This window comes from Mirounga angustirostris, unplaced genomic scaffold (assembly GCF_029215605.1).
Source record: "Mirounga angustirostris isolate CCGP_5_RB_7025 unplaced genomic scaffold, mMirAng1.0.hap1 SCAF_4, whole genome shotgun sequence".
Taxonomy (NCBI): domain Eukaryota; kingdom Metazoa; phylum Chordata; class Mammalia; order Carnivora; family Phocidae; genus Mirounga; species Mirounga angustirostris.
This window is the reverse complement of record NW_026991712.1, coordinates 46,745,811-46,766,913: the sequence shown is the minus strand read 5'-3', so window position 1 is coordinate 46,766,913 and position 21,103 is coordinate 46,745,811. Positions and strand designations below refer to the sequence as shown.

At 35.8% G+C, this 21,103-nt stretch overlaps 1 protein-coding gene across 2 annotated transcripts in view; it reads right to left on the bottom strand.

The window, feature by feature from the left end:
* MMP16 (matrix metallopeptidase 16) overlaps window positions 1-21,103 on the bottom strand; it is a 280,343-nt gene that overhangs the window by 102,227 nt on the left and 157,013 nt on the right. For both annotated transcript variants that reach the window (XM_054512545.2, XM_045896274.3), the window contains exon 4: window positions 17,424-17,728. In XM_054512545.2, coding sequence (XP_054368520.1) covers window positions 17,424-17,728 — 305 coding nt within the window. The remainder of the gene's footprint in view (window positions 1-17,423; window positions 17,729-21,103) is intronic.

Genomic DNA, 21,103 nt, shown 5'->3' with positions numbered 1-21,103 from the left:
TGACATTTTGTACATCTCATTTGAATTATTTTTCTACAAATTCCTACACATTCTCATAATAAGCACATCTTCCAATTTTACGCCTAATCATATTTCTGTGAGTTCCCTTTTAGCTTTTCAGACTACCTCAGCATTTTTCTTGATTGTGTTTAGGGTTCTTAAAGAGTCAAGTGCTTCTCAATGCATTCTCATCTTTAAGTAATTTGTGAAATCACGGGTTATAGAACTTATTCTCAGTACCCCATTATTAAGCATTCTCTTGTCAAATGTGTAGCTATTTCTACATATTCTACATCTTCCCTACAGGTTATTCTATTTAAACTCACAGTATTTCACACATGTGTATTACATAAACTTTGGTCTAAGACTCTAGTAAAATCCTTCTTTGGGAAAAAAAGATTCATCTTTGTATATTCGGGCATATTTTCCATTCTTTGTCCACATAATTATTGACTTTCCTTCCAAAAAATATGGGAAAAGCAGGAAATACGGCCAGTTCTCTACCCTGTTCTTTATTTTCTGATGTAAGCAGAAGAATCAGTTAATAACGCTATGTTGTTTTACATGTTCACTAATGAACAGAGGTAAGGTTAAGACCATTGGAAAAACTGGCCATATTTCAATTAGTAATTTATATTAATTTTCCCTACTTTTCCTGTATTTATTATCTACAAAATATTGCTGTGATTTTGTTTTGAATTTTCTGGGTAATTTCATAAATGTCCTTCTTTGCCTTGGTATAAAGTTGTGTTATTTATTTTGTGCTGTATCACTGATCTCCACAAAATGGAGTGCATTTAAACAACAATAATCATTCATTGTCTCTCATGGATTTTGTGGGCCAGAAATTTGTAAGAAGCTTGGCTGGGGAGTTGTGCCCTGGTGTCTCTAATGAGGTTGCAATTACATGGATGCTGGATCTGTAGCCTCCTGAAAAGCTGGCTGACACTGGAGGGTCCACTCCTGAAGTGGCTCACTCACAGACCTTGTAAATTGGTGGTGGAGGTCCATCTCCCTCTGGGTCTCTCCATATGGCCTGGGTTTCTATGAAACATGGTGATTGGGTTCTACAGGCAAAAGTCCTGAGAAAGAATACGGGGAAAGAGAGGAAGGGAGGGAGGGGTCTTACAAGCTCCAAGCAGAAGTTGTATCCTTTTTATGACCCAGACTTAGAAGTTACATAGTATCACTTCCACCACATTCTATTCATTAGAAGTGATTCACTAAATGGCCCATGTTCATCAAGAGAAGAATTAAACTCCATGTTTCAAAGGAATAAGTGTCAAAGAGTTTGTGGACATACTTTAAAAGCATCACAACAACTACATGTGCCTTAAACTCAAATTATAATTTATCCAATTATGAAAACTGGAAAGATATAATTAATCTGGTTTCCCCTGTTGACATGAATACAATTCTACTGAATTAGTTTTTTGTAAGATTCCAAATATATAACAAAATTCTTTACAGTGTTTTTATATATTTTGCAAAAGTCTTAATAACCTTACTGAGTGCATTTCATAACATTTTGATTAGAAAGCACTGCTGCCTACAAGAACTCAGAAAAGCAATTATTTCACATCAAAAATTTAAAAAAAGAAAATGAATAAAGTACTGTCTGCTAAACCACATTCTATGCTTGAAGAAATGAAGAAATATATATTCTATTATAATAGCAGGAGTTTTTAAACGCCAAAAAGACAAAAGGATGTACCATTTGAAAAGTCATCAAAGTTAAAATATCATTGAGATCAAATATTGCCACTGGCCTTATCCAAGTTATCAATAAAGTATCTGTGATGAAACAGAAAAAATGTAATACAACAATATGGAAATAAACTATGACTGTCAACCTGGTACACAAATAAAGGAAGGTTGTTCCCCATCAGCAAGCCAAATAGAGGTAGTAGCCTCCTACTCTTCCTCATGAAAGAAGGCAGTTTTGCTCTCTCCTACTTCCTGAAAATGAGCAAGTGGGAGAAAATGAGATAAACAATCAATATCCTTTCTATTTAAAGACTCCTAACAAATTAATGAAAATAATTTAGCAGAATAGTCCAACAGGAACAAAGGTGAGAAATAGCTAGTGAACATTCACAAAACACATACAAGTGAATAACATATACAAATGTAAGTGCCAATCATTTAACAAATATGTGCCAATCAACTAACAAAATATGTAAATGGATGAAATTAAACTTTATTCAAATTGGTCAAAGTGAAAAAAATTAGGTATTATTAGAGTTACATTCAGGTGGGTGGCTTTAGGTGCTTGAATATGCATGCTGTAGAGTTATCCTATATGGGCAAATGACCTGGATCACCACCTATAAACTATTACATTGGACACACTACTTAACCCTTTGTATTTCACTTTCCCCATCTGTAATCTTGGGACAAGAGCAGAATCTACATAATAGAGCTGCAGTGAGGACTAAATGAAAATTGATCTATGGTACCTAACAGTGCTTAACAGCTAGACCACACTAGTATCATTGTTTTTTATTATTATTTTTACCACTATACCGTGGTTATTGTTAAGCTCATGTTCAATAGGTTGTACATGCTTATCCACTGCTGGTGGAAGTGTAAATTGGTTCTGCATTTTAAAAAATAACCTAATAACATAACAAGTTCTTTTAACAATTTTATGTTTCTTGGCCATATAACTATGTGACTCTATTCCTGAGAAATAATTAGGAAAAATAAATAAAAAGCTAGAGTGTCAACAACAATTTATGCAAAAATATGTTCATTATAACTAACAGGTAAAATTGGAAATAACCTAAATTTCTGTCCATTGGTATAACCGCCATAAATTATATTCACTTACATGGCAGAATACTGGGCTATACTGTAGATGTTTTAGTGAGTTTAGGAAAACTATGGGCAAATAATGTGCAGTGAAAAATATAAATATTTTTAAATCATATACAATATAATAATTATATGTATATCTGTCCAGATTTATATCTCTATTTTATCTAGCAATCAATATATTAGGATATTAAATCTCTCAGACCTTGCAATGGTTGTTTTTGTGTGGAAGTGTTGAAGATGATTTTAATGATTTTCTTTCTAACTTCTGCATTTTATTAAATTTCACTCCAGGAATTCATACATATAATTAATCACATTATAAACTATATCACAGTTAAAGAGTTATTAGAAATTATGGGTTCAATATTAAATCAAATATGCAGTCCACACTACAGCTATCAGGAAGAAAACTATTGTTTTAGCATTTACTTTGATATTTATTATGTTCCAGGCATTGCAGTAGGTGTATTGACATGTTTAATGTGTTCAAATGGTGGTTATAACCTTGATAATCACCATCCTCTGCCTGTATTACAAATAGGGAAACAAGAATTTGGTTAGTTTAAGAGATGGCTAAATATGGTAGAATTGATATCTCAATTGGGTCTATTGTTAATAGCCATGATATAGGCACTGAGAAATACAGTTTATCTTTATCTGAAGGTTAATAATCATTTTGCTCTTTATTTGTAAGATATAGAGATATATAGCTATTTCAGAGTAGGTATATGCCTATACTGGTACTTTGAAGAGAAAAGGATTTGATGGAACCCATTAGATCAAATCTAAGAAGAGCAAAGCAGGAAGCTGACTGCATCATCTTAAATGAAAACAATCTAGGTCAATCAATGTCACAAGGTCATTCTGAGTAGGAAGTGTGGTTACTCCTAGATCAGTGCCATGAAAAATAAAGGTTGAAGCTGCTTCAAAAAAAAATGAAGACAAGTTCACTTTATTTTTGAACCTTATCATTTGAGATCTACTTACACAAAAGTGCATGCATATTTTCGGAGTATAAACTCATGGGGTCCTGAATAGAGATGAAGAGAACATTCAGCTTGAGGGAAGGGTGTGATGATACTGATATCCTTCCTCCTATCATTGCCCCAACCCCTCTGTCTTGAAGATGAGACGGGGAGAATAGGAAAAGGCTGGGTATTTGCAGGAGAACAAAAGATGGGGAACTGAGTCTGACTACTGACAGAATGTTTGACAACTGAGTAAACCCTGTGATAGCTCTGTGTTTTCTCAGGGCCACAGGCATCCTGTTGGTGCTCCAGCCAACAGGCAGGTATGTGCACAAAGACCCTGTTAGCTTACAAATGATGGAGAATGACCCCACCATCAGAGGTGCTAGAGGACCAATTGCACATTCAGAGTATATTTAGAGTATATGCCAAAAAAATTAGACTGTGCCTGTGCGTAGTAACTTGCATAGAGCATGTGCAATGATATTTGAGTTCCTGGAAATCTCTGCCTATTTATAGAACCATACTACATGTATATTCCACCCCTTGATTATAACTGCTCATAAAGATGAAAGGCCCCCCCCCCACCCCATCTACTCTTCCCAACTCAGATCCTCTGAGTGTGCCTGCACTCCCCCTCTGGAATGTGTACTTTTGCTTTGCAATAAAGGTTCCGCTGCTATACTTTACTCTGACTTGTACTTGAATTCTTTTTCCCAGTGAAGTCAAGAACCTGGTACCAGCTGGTGTGCTGGTTGAGGTCTCAGGGCCCCAAAACTCCCCCAGTCTCCAGTATCAAAGGGATAATTTTTAGGAATGAATATTCTCAGGGTTGAACATAAATCAGGGTGAGTTAGGTTAGTCTGACTTAACTCATATGAGTTCATAATAAACATAGGTAAAGGGAACTACTTCCCAAAGCTTCCTGATAGATTCTCTAATTTCCTTCTGGTGACTTGGGCCAACTGACCACAGGCTGAAGTGCAAAGAGTTCTACTTGAAGTCCTTCTATTACTTGATTAAAATGATTATTTTAAATATATTAAGCAAATGAAAAATTTATGATCTATTCTGTCTGGAAATGTATTTTATAAGATACCCTATCTCTAGTTTTGATTTCATTTATTCCATAAGAATTCACTGTTTTTTTTTAAATAGTAAAGAAAATGTGCTATACTTAGATCAATGGAACAGAATAGAGAACCCAGAAATGGACCCTCAACTCTATGGTCAACTAATCTTTGACAAGGCAGGAAAGAATATCCAATGGAAAAAAGACAGTCTCTTCAACAAATGGTTGGGAAAATTGGACAGTCACAGACAGAAGAATGAAACTGGACCATTTCCTTACACCACACACAAAGATAAACTCAAAATGGATGTAAGACCTAAATGTGAGACAAGAATCCATCAAAATCCTAGAGAATACAGGCAGCAACCTCTTTGACCTAGGCCGCAGCAACTTCTTCCTAGAAACATCGCCAAAGGCAAAAATGAACTATGCGCACTTCATCAAGATAAAAATCTTTTGCACAGCAAAGGGTCGAAAAAACCAAAAGACAACCGACAGAATGGGAGAAGATATTTGCAAATGACATATCAGATAAAGGGCTAGTATCCAAAATCTATAAAGAACTTATCAAAATCAACACCCAAAGAATAAATAATCCAATCAAGAAATGGACAGAAGACATGAACAGATATTTCTGCAAAGAAGACATACAAATGGCCAACAGACACATGAAAAAATGTTCCACATCACTCAGTATCAGGGAAATACAAATCAAAACTACAATGAGATACCACCTCACACCAGTCAGAATGGCTAAAATTAACAAGTCAGGAAATGACAGATGTTGGTGGGGATGTGGAGAAAGGGGAACCCTCCTACACTGTTAGTGGGAATGCAAGGTGGTGCAGCCACTCTGGAAAACAGTATGGAGGTTCCTCAAAAAGTTGAAAATAGAGCTACCCTAAGAACCAGAAGTTACACAACTGGGTATTTACCCCAAAGATACAAATGTAGTGATCCAAAGGGGCACCTGCACCCCAATGTTTATAGCAGCAGTGTCCACAATAGCCAAACTATGGAAAGAGCCCAGATGTCCATCGACAGATGAATGGATAAAGAAGATGTGGTATATGTATATATATACAGTGGAATACTACTCAGCCATCAAAAATGAAATCTTGCCACTTGCAATGATGTGGATGGAACTAGACTATTTCACTTAAGCTAAGCGAAATAAGTCAATCAGAGAAAGACTATTATCATATGATCTCACTCATATGTGGAATTTAAGAAACAAAACAGAGGATCATAGGGGAAGAGAGGAAGAAATCAAACAAGATAAAATCAGGGAGACAAACCATAAGAGACTCTTAATCATAGGAAACAAACTGAAGGTTGCTGGAGGGAAGGAGGGGGAGGATGGGGTAACTGGGTGATAGACATTAAGGAGGGCATGTGATGTAATGAGCAGTGGGTGTTATGTAAGACTAATGAATCATTGACCTCTACCTCTGAAACCAATAATACACTATATGTTAATTAACTGAATTTAAATTTTAAAAAATGTGCTATATATTTTGTGGACCAAAAAGTTACAACTAAAGGAGATACTGATTAGGACAAAGTGTAGTAGGCTGATTAGATAAAGGCAGGGTCTTTTTCTTTTTCTCAAAAAAAAAATTTTTTTTTTAAGAGAGAGGGGGAGGGAGGGATAGAGGGAGAGGGAAAGAGAGAATCTCCAGCAGGCTCCACATCCAGCGCAAAGCCTGACCCGACAAGGGGATGGATATCACCACCCTGAGATCATGACCTGAGTGGAAATTGAGTCCTGTGCTTAACCTACTGAGCCACCCAGGCACTCCAAGGGCAGGGTCTTGAGAACTGAGTAGGACTTTATGTTGGAGGGGGTGGTGAACATAAAATGTAGCCATTTTTCCCCAGAGGCAGAAATTCAGTAAGAAACAATGAGTAAACGTCAAAGAAGAGGTAGAAAGGAGAAGTGTGAATATAATTATATAAACTGATTTCAATATGAGATGCATGGTTATCTGTTAAGTCAAGGGAATTAGGTTGGAAGTTTAAAGGTTTAAACGTTACAGCTAATTTAATTTTTCTGGATCACCTCACAAAGAAATAAGCTGCAAAAGAAAAGTGAACATTTCCTCTGCATGTTTCTATTAGGTAGAAAAACATGAATACCACTCATCTAGCTAAAATTTTTGTTGATAAAATCAGTTTCAAAAAGGACTCTCAATGAAAAGTTTCATTAGGTAAAAAACTTTTATTTTAAACTGGGGTTACTTGCCACTTGTTTAATATGTAATTGTAAAAATGTGTTTAATATACCATAAAAATGTATTTTCTTGTTAGTATTTCCTACTTCGGCACTGTCCTGGATGAGTAAATCTACTAGAACTAAATGAGTATCAGTTTTCTTGCTCTCATATTCTACCCAATATACATCTTTTAATAATAAAATTAAAAGGATCAGGTGGTTCTAAAAAAGTAAATGTTGGCAAGTGGAGGAAAGTTCTAAAAAAGCACCAATTTTGCTCTAAGAAAATAGTCTGAATGTACCATACGCACACACACATACACAAACACACTTTGGAGACTTCTGCTATAAAATAGGAACAAAAGTGATAAAGTTTGGTCTAATAAGTTAAGATAAAATCAGAGAAAGGGGAATTTAGACTATTTTGTATATATTCTAGATTAATATAATCAGGAATAATCTTAGAGTGAAGTCCCATTTCCTATGTGTAAAAATAAGCTGCAGTAAATAGGAAATAAGTTATTATTCTGAGAATTCTTATATAATAATATGCTACTTGAGATAACTTTTCTAACTCTGAAATTGAATACCTCAGTGTTTAACCAGAAACAAATATTTACTTTTATGCAGGAGCAAATTTAAAATTAAATGTATTCAAAACATAATTTGAGACTCTGATCAGAATATTTTTTAAAAAACTGTAAATAATGACTTTAATAAAGTCATTGAACTAGAACTGCCACAGAGAAGTAATCAAAGATTCTTGCTTTTGGGTAGGGTAGAGTCACCACCAGAATTTTTACATTTGAAAGTCAAACTTTACAGCTAAAAATTAAATTGTTCCTTATATACAAGTATATGTTCTTATTTTAATAAAATCTACTATTGCTGTGATGTGTTTTCAAACACTATCCCATTTTTATTTTCTTTTATTAATTTTTTTACTATCCCATTTTTAATATTCTGTATTTGTCTAGTACACGTTTTGAATTAAATGATGGTATAGGAGATAATATTGAAAAGAGGCTGCACATCAGGGAAATCCAAATCAAAACCTCAATGAGATACCACCTCACACCAGTCAGAATGGCTAAAATTAACAAGTCAGGAAATGACAGATGTTGGCGGGGATGCGGAGAAAGGGGAACCCTCCTCCACTGTTGGTGGGAATGCAAGCTGGTGCAGCCACTCTGGAAAACTGTATGGAGGTTCCTCAAAAAGTTGAAAATAGAACTACCATATGATCCAGCAATTGCACTACTGGGTATTTACCCCAAAGATACAAAAGTAGGGATCCGAAGGGCTACGTGCACCCCGATGTTTATAGCAGCAATGTCCACAATAGCAAAACTGTGGAAAGAGCCAAGATGTCCATCGACAGATGAATGGATAAAGAAGATGTGGTATATATATACAATGGAATATTATGCAGCCATCAAAAGGAATGAGATCTTGCCATTTGCAACCATGTGGATGGAACTGGAGGGTATTATGTTGAGTGAAATAAGTCAAACAGAGAAAGACATGTATCATATGATCTCACTGATAGGAGGAATTCTTAATCGCAGGAAACAAACTGAGTGTTGTTGGAGTGGGGGGTGGGGTGGGAGGGATGGGGTGACTGGGTGATGGACACTGGGGAGGGTGTGTGCTCTGGTAAGCGCTGTGAATTGTGCAAGACTGTTGAATCTCAGATCTGTACCTCTGAAACAAATAATGCAATATATGTTAAGAAAAAAAAAAGAACAAGAAGGTAGCGGGAGGGGAAGAATGAAGTGGGGGAAATCGGAGGGGTAGACGAACCATGAGAGACAACAGACTCTGAAAAACAAACTGAGGGTTCTAGAGGGGAGGGGGGTGGGAGGATGGGTTAGCCTGGTGGTGGGTATTGAGGAGGGCACATTCTGCATGGAGCACTGGGTGTTGTGCACAAACAATGAATCATGGAACACTTCATCTAAAACTAATGATGTAATGTATGGGGATTAACATAAGAATTAAAAAAAAAAAAAAAAAAGAGGCTGCACAATTTCAATAGAGAAACTAACCCCGAACAGATGCACCCTCAACTCCTCCTATTTTCCTTCTTCTGAGGTATTCTGCAACCTGAGTAAAATTTCCTAAATCATTGGTATGTTCATTTTATTCCCTTGCTCAAAAGAGTTTAGTGGATTCTAATGGGCCATAAAAGAAATCGATCTCATTAACATGTCACTAAATAATTTCAACAAATTAGATAAAACCAAACTTCTTAGTTTTAGCTATTACTGCTATTCACTTTTAATTATCCTGTCATCTAGAACCTGTGTTTCTCATGTGAGGATGATTTTGCCCCAAGTGGACAGTTGACAAAAAAGAGACATTTTTGACTGGAAGAAAGATTTGGGTTCCTACTGGCATTTATGGACAGTGGCCAGAGATGATGCCATTAACGTATACGGAACTCCTCCCCACAATTTTTGAAATCTGTCTACTTCGAAAGCGATAAACAGTGTCATGGTTAATGGACTCTTTATATTTACTTGTAGGATGGATTTATTTATGGATCTGATTTTGTAAATTTTGCAATGGAAGCAATGACTTTGAATTGCATAGTACTCTCTTATTTTAGAATAAGATGTTTTTGCTATTATGTGTTTGTATATTTCTTTTGCTTAAATTTCCCACTCTTCCCTCCTTTGGGAGAATCTATAATTCTTAAGCGGGAGCTATCTACCACGTCTTCTTTATCTATCCTTGAATTTCACATCATTCTATCTTGTCATGCTTTTCTGAAAATGCTTACCAAGATTTCCTTCCATATGACAGACTCAGTTTTTACAGTAATAATAGGTTTCTTTTCCTGTTCCATAAAAAGCCTTCATGGGTATTCAGAGTTGTTTTCAATACTGTTGTTCTGATTCACTTGATAAAATATTTTCAGTGATAGGCTTTTCTCCTGAGTCTTCAAGTAGATTCTCCCTTCCCTGGTTCTTTAGTATCCTTTTAAGGCTCTCGTTTTGTTGTTACCAACTAGATAACCTTTGGCTAGTTACCAAACTTTCTGTGCCTCAATTTTCTTGCAAAATGGAAGTAATTCCCCTATCTACTTTATAAGTTTTTGGTGAGGAGTAAATGAGTTAAGGACATACAATGAATTTAAAACAGTATCTGAGACATACTAAAAGCTCAATTAAATTTGGCTCTATGAAACTTTGAATGAGATTGATGATAAAGCAGCAGAGAGGGGTCTTTTTTTTCCTTGAGAGAGAGAACAAGTGCAGGATGAGGGGGGAGGAGCAGATGGGGTGGGGGGGGGAGAGAGAGAGAGAGAGAAAATCCCATGCAAGCTCCATGCCCATCATGGAGCCCAACATGGGGCTCAGTCTCACAACCCTGAGATCATGGCCTGAGCTTAAATCAAGAATTGGATGCTCAACCAACTGAGCCACCCAGGCGCCCCAGCAGAGAGGTTTTAACTACTTCTTGATTTCCCTGTTTTCTTAGGTTCTTGATTTCCCATGATCTTAGGTCAATCTTCATTTCTGAGTACACATGCATCTATTATAGCCTTGCCTAAGAGAAGTGCAACCTTCCTCGAAGCCCACAGTGGTCTTGTTCTCTGATGCATTAAATCAATGACAAACTACAATTTCCACTGTGGATTGCACCAAGAGCTATTTCTGCTGCTGCCCTGACATGCAATCAATACACTGGGGAGTAGGTGAATTGTGGCAACATTTGATTTCAAATGAAGAAGCGAATTATAAATTAAATGTGAGAATAATTACTGGATAGTTTTGTTGTGCTTAAACTGTAAGGAAATTATTAAAGTGTTACTATGCCAGGTTTTGTAATGGTATGGTTGTAATTCTACAAAAAAGTAATTGTGCAAAACTAAGGTAAAAATTAATTACTAATCTTAATAATTTAGACAATAAAACTAAAATTATTAATTTTTTTTAAAGATTTTATTTATTTGACAGAGAGAGAGACAGCGAGAGCAGGAACACAAGCAGGGGGAGTGGGAGAGGGAGAAGCAGGCCTCCCGCCGAGCAGGGAGCCCGATGTGGGACTCGATCCCAGGACCCTGGGATCATGACCTGAGCTGAAGGCAGGCGCTTAATGACTGAGCCACCCAGGCGCCCAAATTATTAATTTTAATAATTGCATTTTTTCAAAAACTCAAAGGCATTAATTTTTTATATTGGTAAACTAATGGCTAAATTTGAAATTTCTACTATATTTTGCCTTGTTGATGACCACCTAAACGTAAGGATAAATAACATATATGAAAGTAAATTACAAAGCAAATTCTACAAATCTATATAAGGAGAGGAATAACAGAAGCTAAATAATGGTCAATATTTATTGGTCAATAAGGCAAATTATGATTAAGCAGCTAATTCACAGATGCAGAGTGTATCTAATGTCAAACTAGTATTATTTTTACCTGCTAACATACTGATGTGGCAGACACTGGCTAGTTGCTCATCAAACCAATCACCTTTCTCCAGCCTTTTCCAAGATTAGGTATGGCCATGGAATTGAACTCTAATTCATGAACTTGTCCGGAATGTTATTTGCCACTTGCAGGTCTGGCACATAACATCACTCCATGAGCAAATCTATCTCAGGTCTCCCAGCTACTGTTTGGATGGTAATGCCCAAGGCAATTCTGGAAATAATGTGTTGATGATGGCTGAGGCTCGATTTTTCTGGGTCTTAGATCAAGTGAGTGGACAGTCCTCTGCCCCACCGTATGAGCAAGAAATAAAATTCTATTGTGGTAAGCCACTGAAATCTCTGGTCTTACCTGTTTCACTTATTAAGAGTTCTATATGTATTTTAATGTTCACGATCCATCTACATACTTCATCAAAACTGATATAATGAAATGTTTTGAGTGTATGACACCAATTCATCTGCTTTTCTCTAACTGCACACAAGGATCTAATAAGTAAGAACATCCTGCATAGTAATCATGTGAAATGATGTAATTGAGAGGTTTTGAAAAACTCAAGATTTAGAGTCACCAGTGCACTGAAATAAAATAAACTCAGTGAAATTAAGTTTATTCCAGGAAAGAAGTCATGTTTTTAAAAACACACAAAAATATCTCTATTATAGTTTTGAAAGCCAAGTTAATTTGAGAGAGAGAGCTTCCAAGTTTTGGTAAAACATGGTAAGGTAAGAACTGTGTGGGAGAAAGCTAATATTTTTAGATTTTAAAATCTCAGTAAGTACTCTGTTTTTAAAGATAGATTAATGTCCTCAACTGCCTAGTCGTATCAAGTGATTCCCTTATTTTCAAAAAAGCACAGGAAAGGAGCACCTGGGTGGCTCAGTTGTTAAGCGTCTGCCTTTGGCTCAGGTCATGATCCCAGGGTCCCAGGGATCAAACCCCACATCGGGCTCCCTGCTCAGCAGGAAGCCTGCTACTCCCTCTCCCACTCCCCCTGCTTGTGTTCCCTCTCTTGCTATGTCTCTCTGTCAAATAAATAAGTAAAATCTTAAAAAAAAAAAAAAAAGCACAGGAAAGATTGATCTGGACAATATTCCCACAGACTATAGCACTTCCAGGCCTCTTGGTAAATACCTATTTGGCATCCAAATTTTCCTGTCCTCAAAGATCAAAGTCAAGATCCCGTAAGCAACGGAAAAATATTATAAAACGTTACGGTTGCAAAATGAGCAGAAAAAGTTGGGAGATGGCAGACAGCTGGTTAAGGCCTAAGTTTACTTCTTGGCACCAATGCATCTCTAGTGTGCCAACGACAAAATATCTCCTCCAGAAAGTTAACTCTCCCCAGTCGACACAAATCAAGTCCGTTGACTCAGGCATCACATCATGAAGATTTTTAACTTCTCCTAGGTTTATTCAAAGAATGAGCTGGCTTACATGTAGAATTTGACTGCTTCACATTTAATGGTTATATTAGCCAGGATTCTCCAGAAAGACAGAACAAATAGGATATATACAGATATTTAGGAGGAGATTTATTATAGGAATTAGCTCAAAAGGTTATGGAGGCTGAGAAGTCTCACGATCTGCCATCTGCAAGCTGGAGAACCTGGAAAACCAAAGGTATAATTCAGTCAGAGACTGATGGCCCAAAAACCAGGAGTTCTGGTCTCCAAGGGCAGGAAAAGATGTGTCTCAGCTCAAAAAAGAGAGAAAATTCCCCCTTCCTCTTTTTTTTTTTTCTATTTTGGCCCTCAGTGGATTGGATGATGTCTGCCCACACTGGGGCGGGAGGATCTTCTTTACTCAGTCTTCTGAATCAAATGCTAATCTCCTCCAGAAACACCCTCACAGACACATCCAGAAATCATATTTATTTGCTATATGTGTACCCCTTAGCCCAGTCAAATTGACACATAAAACTAACCATCACAATGATGTAATAGATTTAAGGGTTTTGATATCTTGATACAATTTTTATCATCATTTCTCCCTCCCTGTTTTTAGGCAGACTGCCACAACAGCCTTGAGCACCTCCTGATCATCTTCTTACTGCAGGCAGTGATTTTTCTGATAATAAACAGAGCCAATGCAATGTATTCCTCCTGTTAATAGAATTGCAACACTATGGTATAATAAGACTTGCTTCTAGATATTTTTCTGTTGTAGTTTTATATAACATTTTAATAGGTAACCTTTTTGCTTAGAGATTATCGATTTGAAATCTTACTACTGCAATACATACTTGTCTAATTAGAAAGAATCTTTGTGGTAAGTTTGTGTTTACATTGATAGTGCCATTTAAAGTTTATACCGTAGCCAAGGAAACAATATGATAATGATGCTCAAAATGAATCTTAACATTTTGCTAGAGTTAAATTTTCCAACTCACTTTAGGCAATGTATACTTTTCAAAAAAAACATCACAGTAACATTTTCTATTTAGAATTACTATGCATATGTTTTGCTTATCCACTCCATAAAAAAAAAAAAAATCCTCTTAGAAAAAGTGGCATTATTTTTATTAGGTGGGGGAGTGCGTGTGTGTATACCTGTGTATGTGTGATGTATTTATTTATTTTAATATGATTATTGTGTAATTTACTTAATGGGTTTTAGTTTGAGTTTTTGAAAGGTATCATGACTATAAGCAAATTGATAGGAAAGTGGGTAACAATGAATTAAAGGTTACTGGCAGCCTAAGACACTGTTTATCTCTTTTGAGGTAGACAGAATTCAAATTGCCTTCATTAGCTGAGCAATATGCTGTGGAAAATGAGCTGGGTACTTATCAAGAGGCTCTTTTCATTTGCATTTTTGCTAAATTATCAAGCTGCTCTGTTTTCTAGGTGCTTAAGAGCTATGAATAGGAAAGAAAGAAAATTTTTCAGTTAAGTAAGCTTGGGGGCATTTGAGGACTGGAGTAAAAAAAGAAGTTTATCAATGAAGATGTCAGAATTGTTCCTTGTATGTATGTGATACGAAAAGGTAATCTTACAGACAGTCAGGATGTAGGATGTACAAATGCATTAATTCTCCCCATACACACCAGTAACACAGCAAAGCTAGAGGCTGTTCTTTTGATAAATGATCAATACTTCAGTATGACACCACCTTAGTTGTCCTGCTGTTGCTAGTTAAAAGCCTGAATTTCAATTAAGCAGTAAATCTTTATGCTATTACATCTTCAACAGACAGTAACTTCTCCTTAATCCCCTACAATTCTGAAACACCGTGATTTTGTAGTCATTTTCCTTAAGCTCACTCAAAAGAAAAAAATATGTTTATATGATCAGTAAAGAAATATTTTCTTCCAAATGAAACACTAGTTATTAAATAATTTGTTTTGTTTAACAGTATGCCTATGTACAAAAATTATCATACTTCTACAGTATAAATTGTATTAATACATAACCTGAGTCAAAAGTCCATTGACATGATTGTATATCTTTAGCTCATATGTTCTATTTCAATTCTACCCCACATATATATTCCTTGGAAAACCTCTTAAGTTGTGCAAAACACAGAAGCATTCATAAGAGCAATCATACTTAAATCAGTGTAAACATTCTCATTTCCTCTGTCAACTCAAATGTCCCTACAGATTTTTTCTTAAAGCTTTTTATTTTCAAAAAGTATTTCTTGATACCTAAAAAATGCAGTTAATAGAGGATACATCTAAAAAATGTGTGCAGCTTTCTTAAGGATTTCAATATTTTAAGAGAAAATATAGGCCATTTGATAGGCACCATCATCCAAATTAACACGACTTCAAAGATCCAGATTTATAGTAGCCTTAACAATCAGATCTATTATTAGACTAAAATATAATTTTGGAATTATAATTACTGGAATAAAAAATAATTTTCTCTGTTTAGAATTTCAGAAGAAGTCTTTTCCCAGAAACAAATGCAGTTTTGCCTCCATCAGCAAAATTCTACCTTTATAAGTGCTATTATTCTCAATCATTTAGAATGCAAACATTTATATTAACAATTGACTTGAAGATGTCTGAACTATTTCATTAGAATGCCTGTGTAATTTTGATAAAAATAAGATAGGGGCGCCTGGGTAGCTCATCGCTTGAGCACCCGACTCTTGATCTCAGCTCAGGTCTTGATCTCAAGGTCATGAGTTTGAGCCCCACATTGGGTGTGGAGCCCACTTAACAAAAAAAAAAAATTAAAAAATAAGATAAACACATTTAATTTTAAATGACTTATGTATCAAACCAGTGTGAGCCTGCTATCACGTTGCAGATATTTTATTATTGGATGCTCAGGCATACAGTAGGTTAAACATTCCTGCATAGAAAGCATGTCTACTTGCAATGTCCCAGCCCTGCAATACAACATACAGAGTGAAAATAAGCACACAGCATGGTAGAGGCTTCTTGAGCTATGATCAGTTAGCCAGGAATTGAATGCAGCCTGCTCAACTTCACAGTTTTTGGCTTTCATTAAACTACTATATAGTGAAATCTCTCAATATACTTGCCGTTTGTCTCCAAATCAGTTCTTAAAAATGAAGTCATAATTTCATAATCAATATACCTATTTTTTTAAGATTTTTTATTTATTTATTTGAGAGAGAGAATGAGAGAGAGAGAGCACATGAGAGGGGGGAGGGTCAGAGGGAGAAGCAGACTCCCCACCGAGCAGGGAGCCCGATGCGGGACTCGATCCTGGGACTCCAGGATCATGACCTGAGCCGAAGGCAGTCACTTAACCAACTGAGCCACCCAGGCGCCCTCAATATACCTATTAATAACAATGCAAAAGGCCATTTTATTGAATACTAGATGTTTTATTTTCTTTTGGAAAACAGGAACAGGTATTTATTATATTTTCTTTCTTTGGAAATTGGTGTTATTTTAAATTTAACTCAACTTATTTCATTCTACCCGTAATGTTTGAACGCTGTGCATTCTCAAAATGCAAGGCTATTACACTAATCCCGCTAACTAAACTTTCTGATGAACTAACAAAGCTTAATTTGATGGCTGGGTTTAACTCATTAAGGAGGAATTAAGAGGTTTATTAGCTGATTAGCTGTCACTAAAACAATGCATGCTGTATTTTCAACAAAATTCTACTGTGGTGAGGAAGAAAAATATTTAAGTCTTGATTACAAGAATTGCAAGAGGTGGATGCTTAGGAATCTTCTAACTCTAGGATCCTATAATTATGTGAACACTTTTTAAACATAAAATTGAAGTATGGATTGTTATCTAGGAAGAAACACATGCTTCTTATATGAAGTAACTATTTTTTTAGTTATTGAGTTATTTTAAATTTATTTTTGCATATCAGAAGATTAAAAATCTGACAGATTTGTTGGAACAGATTTGCAAAAGTGGTTTTTTGATAAAAATAAAGATATAATATAAAAATAATAAATTATGTAGTCGTATCATATTGGGAGACCAAGAAAATGGATGAAAGGAGCAAAATTTTACAAACTAGAAAAGTGATAATAGAAAAGAACAGGAAAGATGGCAGAAGCTACACCACAAATATCAATCAGGTTAAGTTTTAAGTGGAAACACTGCAATATAGTGTAGAAAAATAGCAGAATTTCCTTAAGCATGTTCCATGACTTAAAATACTATGAAGTCTTTTAAGTGACATTTTATAGAAAACAAAATTCACTTTATTTACAGAACACAGTGTAAAGTTCTAATCTCTAGGCAACAGACCACACAAAAAACTAGTAACGTCTACTGACCCATACAAATTCTTGTTCTAAAATGTTATCAAAAAGCCTCATATCATGTTTTATCATTTTAAAAACAAATTTAGAATCAGCACCTTGAAAGTTTTTAAATTACTAAATCACTTGGGCATTCAAAAATAAAAATAAAAACAACTATTTGCAATGAAAAAAGCTATGCAATGCACTTACCATCATGATTAGGATTTCCTAGTGTCCATGGCTCATCTGAGTCAAAATGAGTATCTCCCCCAATTCCTGGTCCAGGGAAATAGGCATGTGCCAAAAACCCTCCCTCTCCATCAAAGGGAGAACTATCTCCATGAAAACCAGATGCAAAAATGATGGTTATATCCACATCGCGTTTGCCATTTTCCAATTCGCTGTAAGGAACTTCTTCAAATGTCAGAGGAGTTACATTCTGCCACACATCAAAGGCACGGCGAATAGCTTTGCGGGTTTCAGGGTCTCCTACTTTAGGAGTTACGTTCTTTATACTGAAATTTAGAGAAGAGAATAATAAGTATGGCTTTTTAATATACAATCTGACTTATTACAGATTGGCTTTTTACAGATTTTGATCTATTCAGTTGAGTAAAATACTGTAAAAACAGCCTTATATTAAATAGGAAAGAAATTAATCAATGCCTCATATCTTTATAGCTAGGTTTCACTACACTGGGGTTATTTAATTCTCAGCAGTATAGTATTCATCTGGCAAGGCTATAAATAGAAGTTCTCTGCAGAATGGGTTAACAGTAGGGTAAACTGGATCAATCAGTCACTTTGCCTCCTGAACAACAGAAAGGTAGCTTTGCCAAATGATCAAACAGGTGCAACAGTCTCGAGCTGAAATTAAAAATTCAGTTTCTTTCTTGTTATCCTTACTTTTAGGGGCACATCATTGTGTGCACACGTTACTTCCAAACAATGTCGTTGTGTTATTCTTTATCTATGAACACCAATTCAGCAGACACAAAGTTATTTCTTAGTTTTTAAAGAAAAGGTTAATTAATTATAGTTTCTTATGTTCTATTGTTTTCTTATGATATACTTAATTCTTTCTAGTTATAAAAAGCAATGTGAGTGAATGACTTTTTAATACAAAAATTTAAAATTATATGAATTTAAAGAAGTGACTTGGACATTATTTATATAGTTTATTTTTCTTTCTTTTTTTTTAAAGATTTTATTTATTTGAGAGAGAGCATGAGAGGGAAGAGGGTCAGAGGGAGAAGCAGACTCCCTGCTGAGCAGGGAGCCTGATGCGGGACTCTATCATGACCTGAGCCGAAGGCAGTCGCTTAACCAACTGAGCCACCCAGGAGCCCTAGTTTACTTTTCTTGAGGCTAATATCAAATGGCTACTTCGACCAACAATCTTACATCCATGAATCCATATATTTATACTAAAAAAATCTTAATACATAAAAGAAGGTATAATATTCAGGTGAATATTTATTGCAAAGCAGTAATAAAAGAGAAATGGAAGCTAAACAACTTAAAATGATGGAGTAGTAGTTAAGTTATGGTGTCTCTATTACATGTTATAATATAAGTAGGACTCAAAATTATTTTTTGCCATTTAAGGCTATTTAGCAGCATAGAAAAAATTTCAGATATACTTTCCCGTGGAAAAATAATATGCAAATTATATTTTTAGCCCACTTGTAGTTATGTCTCAATAATTACAAATATTAGGCAGGTATCATACCAAAATAATAATAATGGTGTTAACTGAGCATTTACTATGAGCCAGGCAAGCATTTTACAGTAGAAAACTTAAGAGAAAATTTAAAGTGGTAGAGCTGGTTTTTCAACTTAAACATTCTGACTCAAGAATCCATTATCTACGCTAGACCAACACATCTAAAAGAAGGTTGTCACTATTTTCTAATATATATATATATATATATATATATATATATATATACATTGATTATTGGATGATAAATGTCATTCAGTGTATATAAAGAAAATGAAGAAGCAAACCAGGTGGAAATGGAGTGGGGGCAGGGAGTGTTCCAGGAAGGAGAAATGACAAGTGAAAGGTCTTGAAGTTGGAGACATGCTTAGCGAGTTCCAAGAATGGTGAGGTGGCCACAGCTGGATGAGGCCAGAAAGGTAGCATAAAATCAAAGAGTTTGGCTTTTGTTCTAAGTGAGAGGGGCAGAAGTGGAGCATAATGAGCTAAGTGATACTGGACTTACACTTTTTAAACAAAAGACTATGCATTATGTGGAAAACAGATTGAAGTGAAGCAAGAGTTGAAACAGGCAGACCCACTGGGAACTCTTGCAAAACTTTAGGTGAGAGATGACAGTGGGGGCCAGGGCACTACCAGTACAGATATGGAGAAGTAGATGAATTTTGGATAAATTTTGAGGATACACCTGCCAAGATGTACTGATGGTTGGACTAAGGCTGTGAGAGAAAAGGAGGTGCCAAGGAAGACACCATATTTTCTGAGCTGAACCAAAGGATGTTGGACAGAGTAAAATAATTCAAACCTGTTCAAGGAGAACGTTATACAGTATTTTGTTATTGTTGTTTTACTCGTTTGTTTTAATTTCATGTCCTTTCAGCGTGATGCTCTGAACTCTATTTTGAGAAAGGGTAAATTTCTATATTGAGACATCCGGTGATGCTTCTGTCTGGCTTGTTAATCTCTAAATTTCCTGTTTGATGGCTGAAGAGCATTCAGATTAATGTTGTAACTTTGAATTTCGTCTAAATTAGTTTTCCTAGTAGTCTTCTATTTTACTCCCACCCTACAGGAAGACCCTCATTAGTGGGGAAGTGTTTTTATGGCACATTATTTGAAAGAACGTACTACATAAAGGCCACTGCTCTAGGAGCCTAAGAGATACAGCTGTGAATAAGACTCTGCTCTTGTAAACCTTACATATTTTAGTGATAAGAGATACACAAAAACCCAACAACATCAAAAAGATAAATACAGATGGCAACACGTGAAGGGTGAGGAGGTAAGGTGAGTAGATGATAAATGGGATTTCAGTGACAAAATGAGCCACACATGCTTAGCTAGCATGAGTTTCTAGCCAGAAGGAACAGTGAGCAGCCCACACACATTTGGCCAGTTCAAAGAATGGGAGTGCTCAGGGAAATGGTGTAAAATGAACACTCAGGACAGTGGTTTGAGATTAAAGAGGATGGGCAGGAAGCGAGTTATATTCTGTGAAAGGAAACCACTGGAGAGTTTTAGGTAGAGAAGTATTTTGGTATTATTCTAGTTTACAAAGATCACTGTTTCTGATGAAAAATAAATAAGAAGACAAGCATGGAAGCAACGAAACATTTTGGAAGTCCAAGCAAGAGAAGACAGAGACATGTCCCAGAGTGGTAGTCATGGAGATATGAAGAATTAGACCATTTCAGTGTATATTCTGAGGGTATTGTTAATGGGAATTGGTGTTGTATTCAATGTGTAATGAAGAATTTATTTTGTTTTGAAATAAAAGATAATCTTACAAAAGAAAAAATCATTAGTATGATATGTATATAAGTACATAATGGTTCTGAGAAAAATGAAGCTACATAATGAAGAATAATAAATGGGGGGGGGCGCCTGGGTGGCTCAGTTGGTTAAGCATCAGACTCTTGATTTGAGCTCAGGTCATGATCTCCGGGTCATGGGATCAAGCCCCATGTCCGGCTCCATGCTCAGCACAGAGTCTGCTTGTCCCTCTCCTTCAGCTCCTCCCTCTGCTCCACCCCCTGCCCCCTGCTCTCATTTTCTCTCTCTCAAATAAATAAAATCTTAAAAAAAAAATGTAGAGTATCATATTGTAAATACATCACCGTGTTTTTCAAAGCCAAGCTCGATTAACTTCCAAAATATACTTAACCAC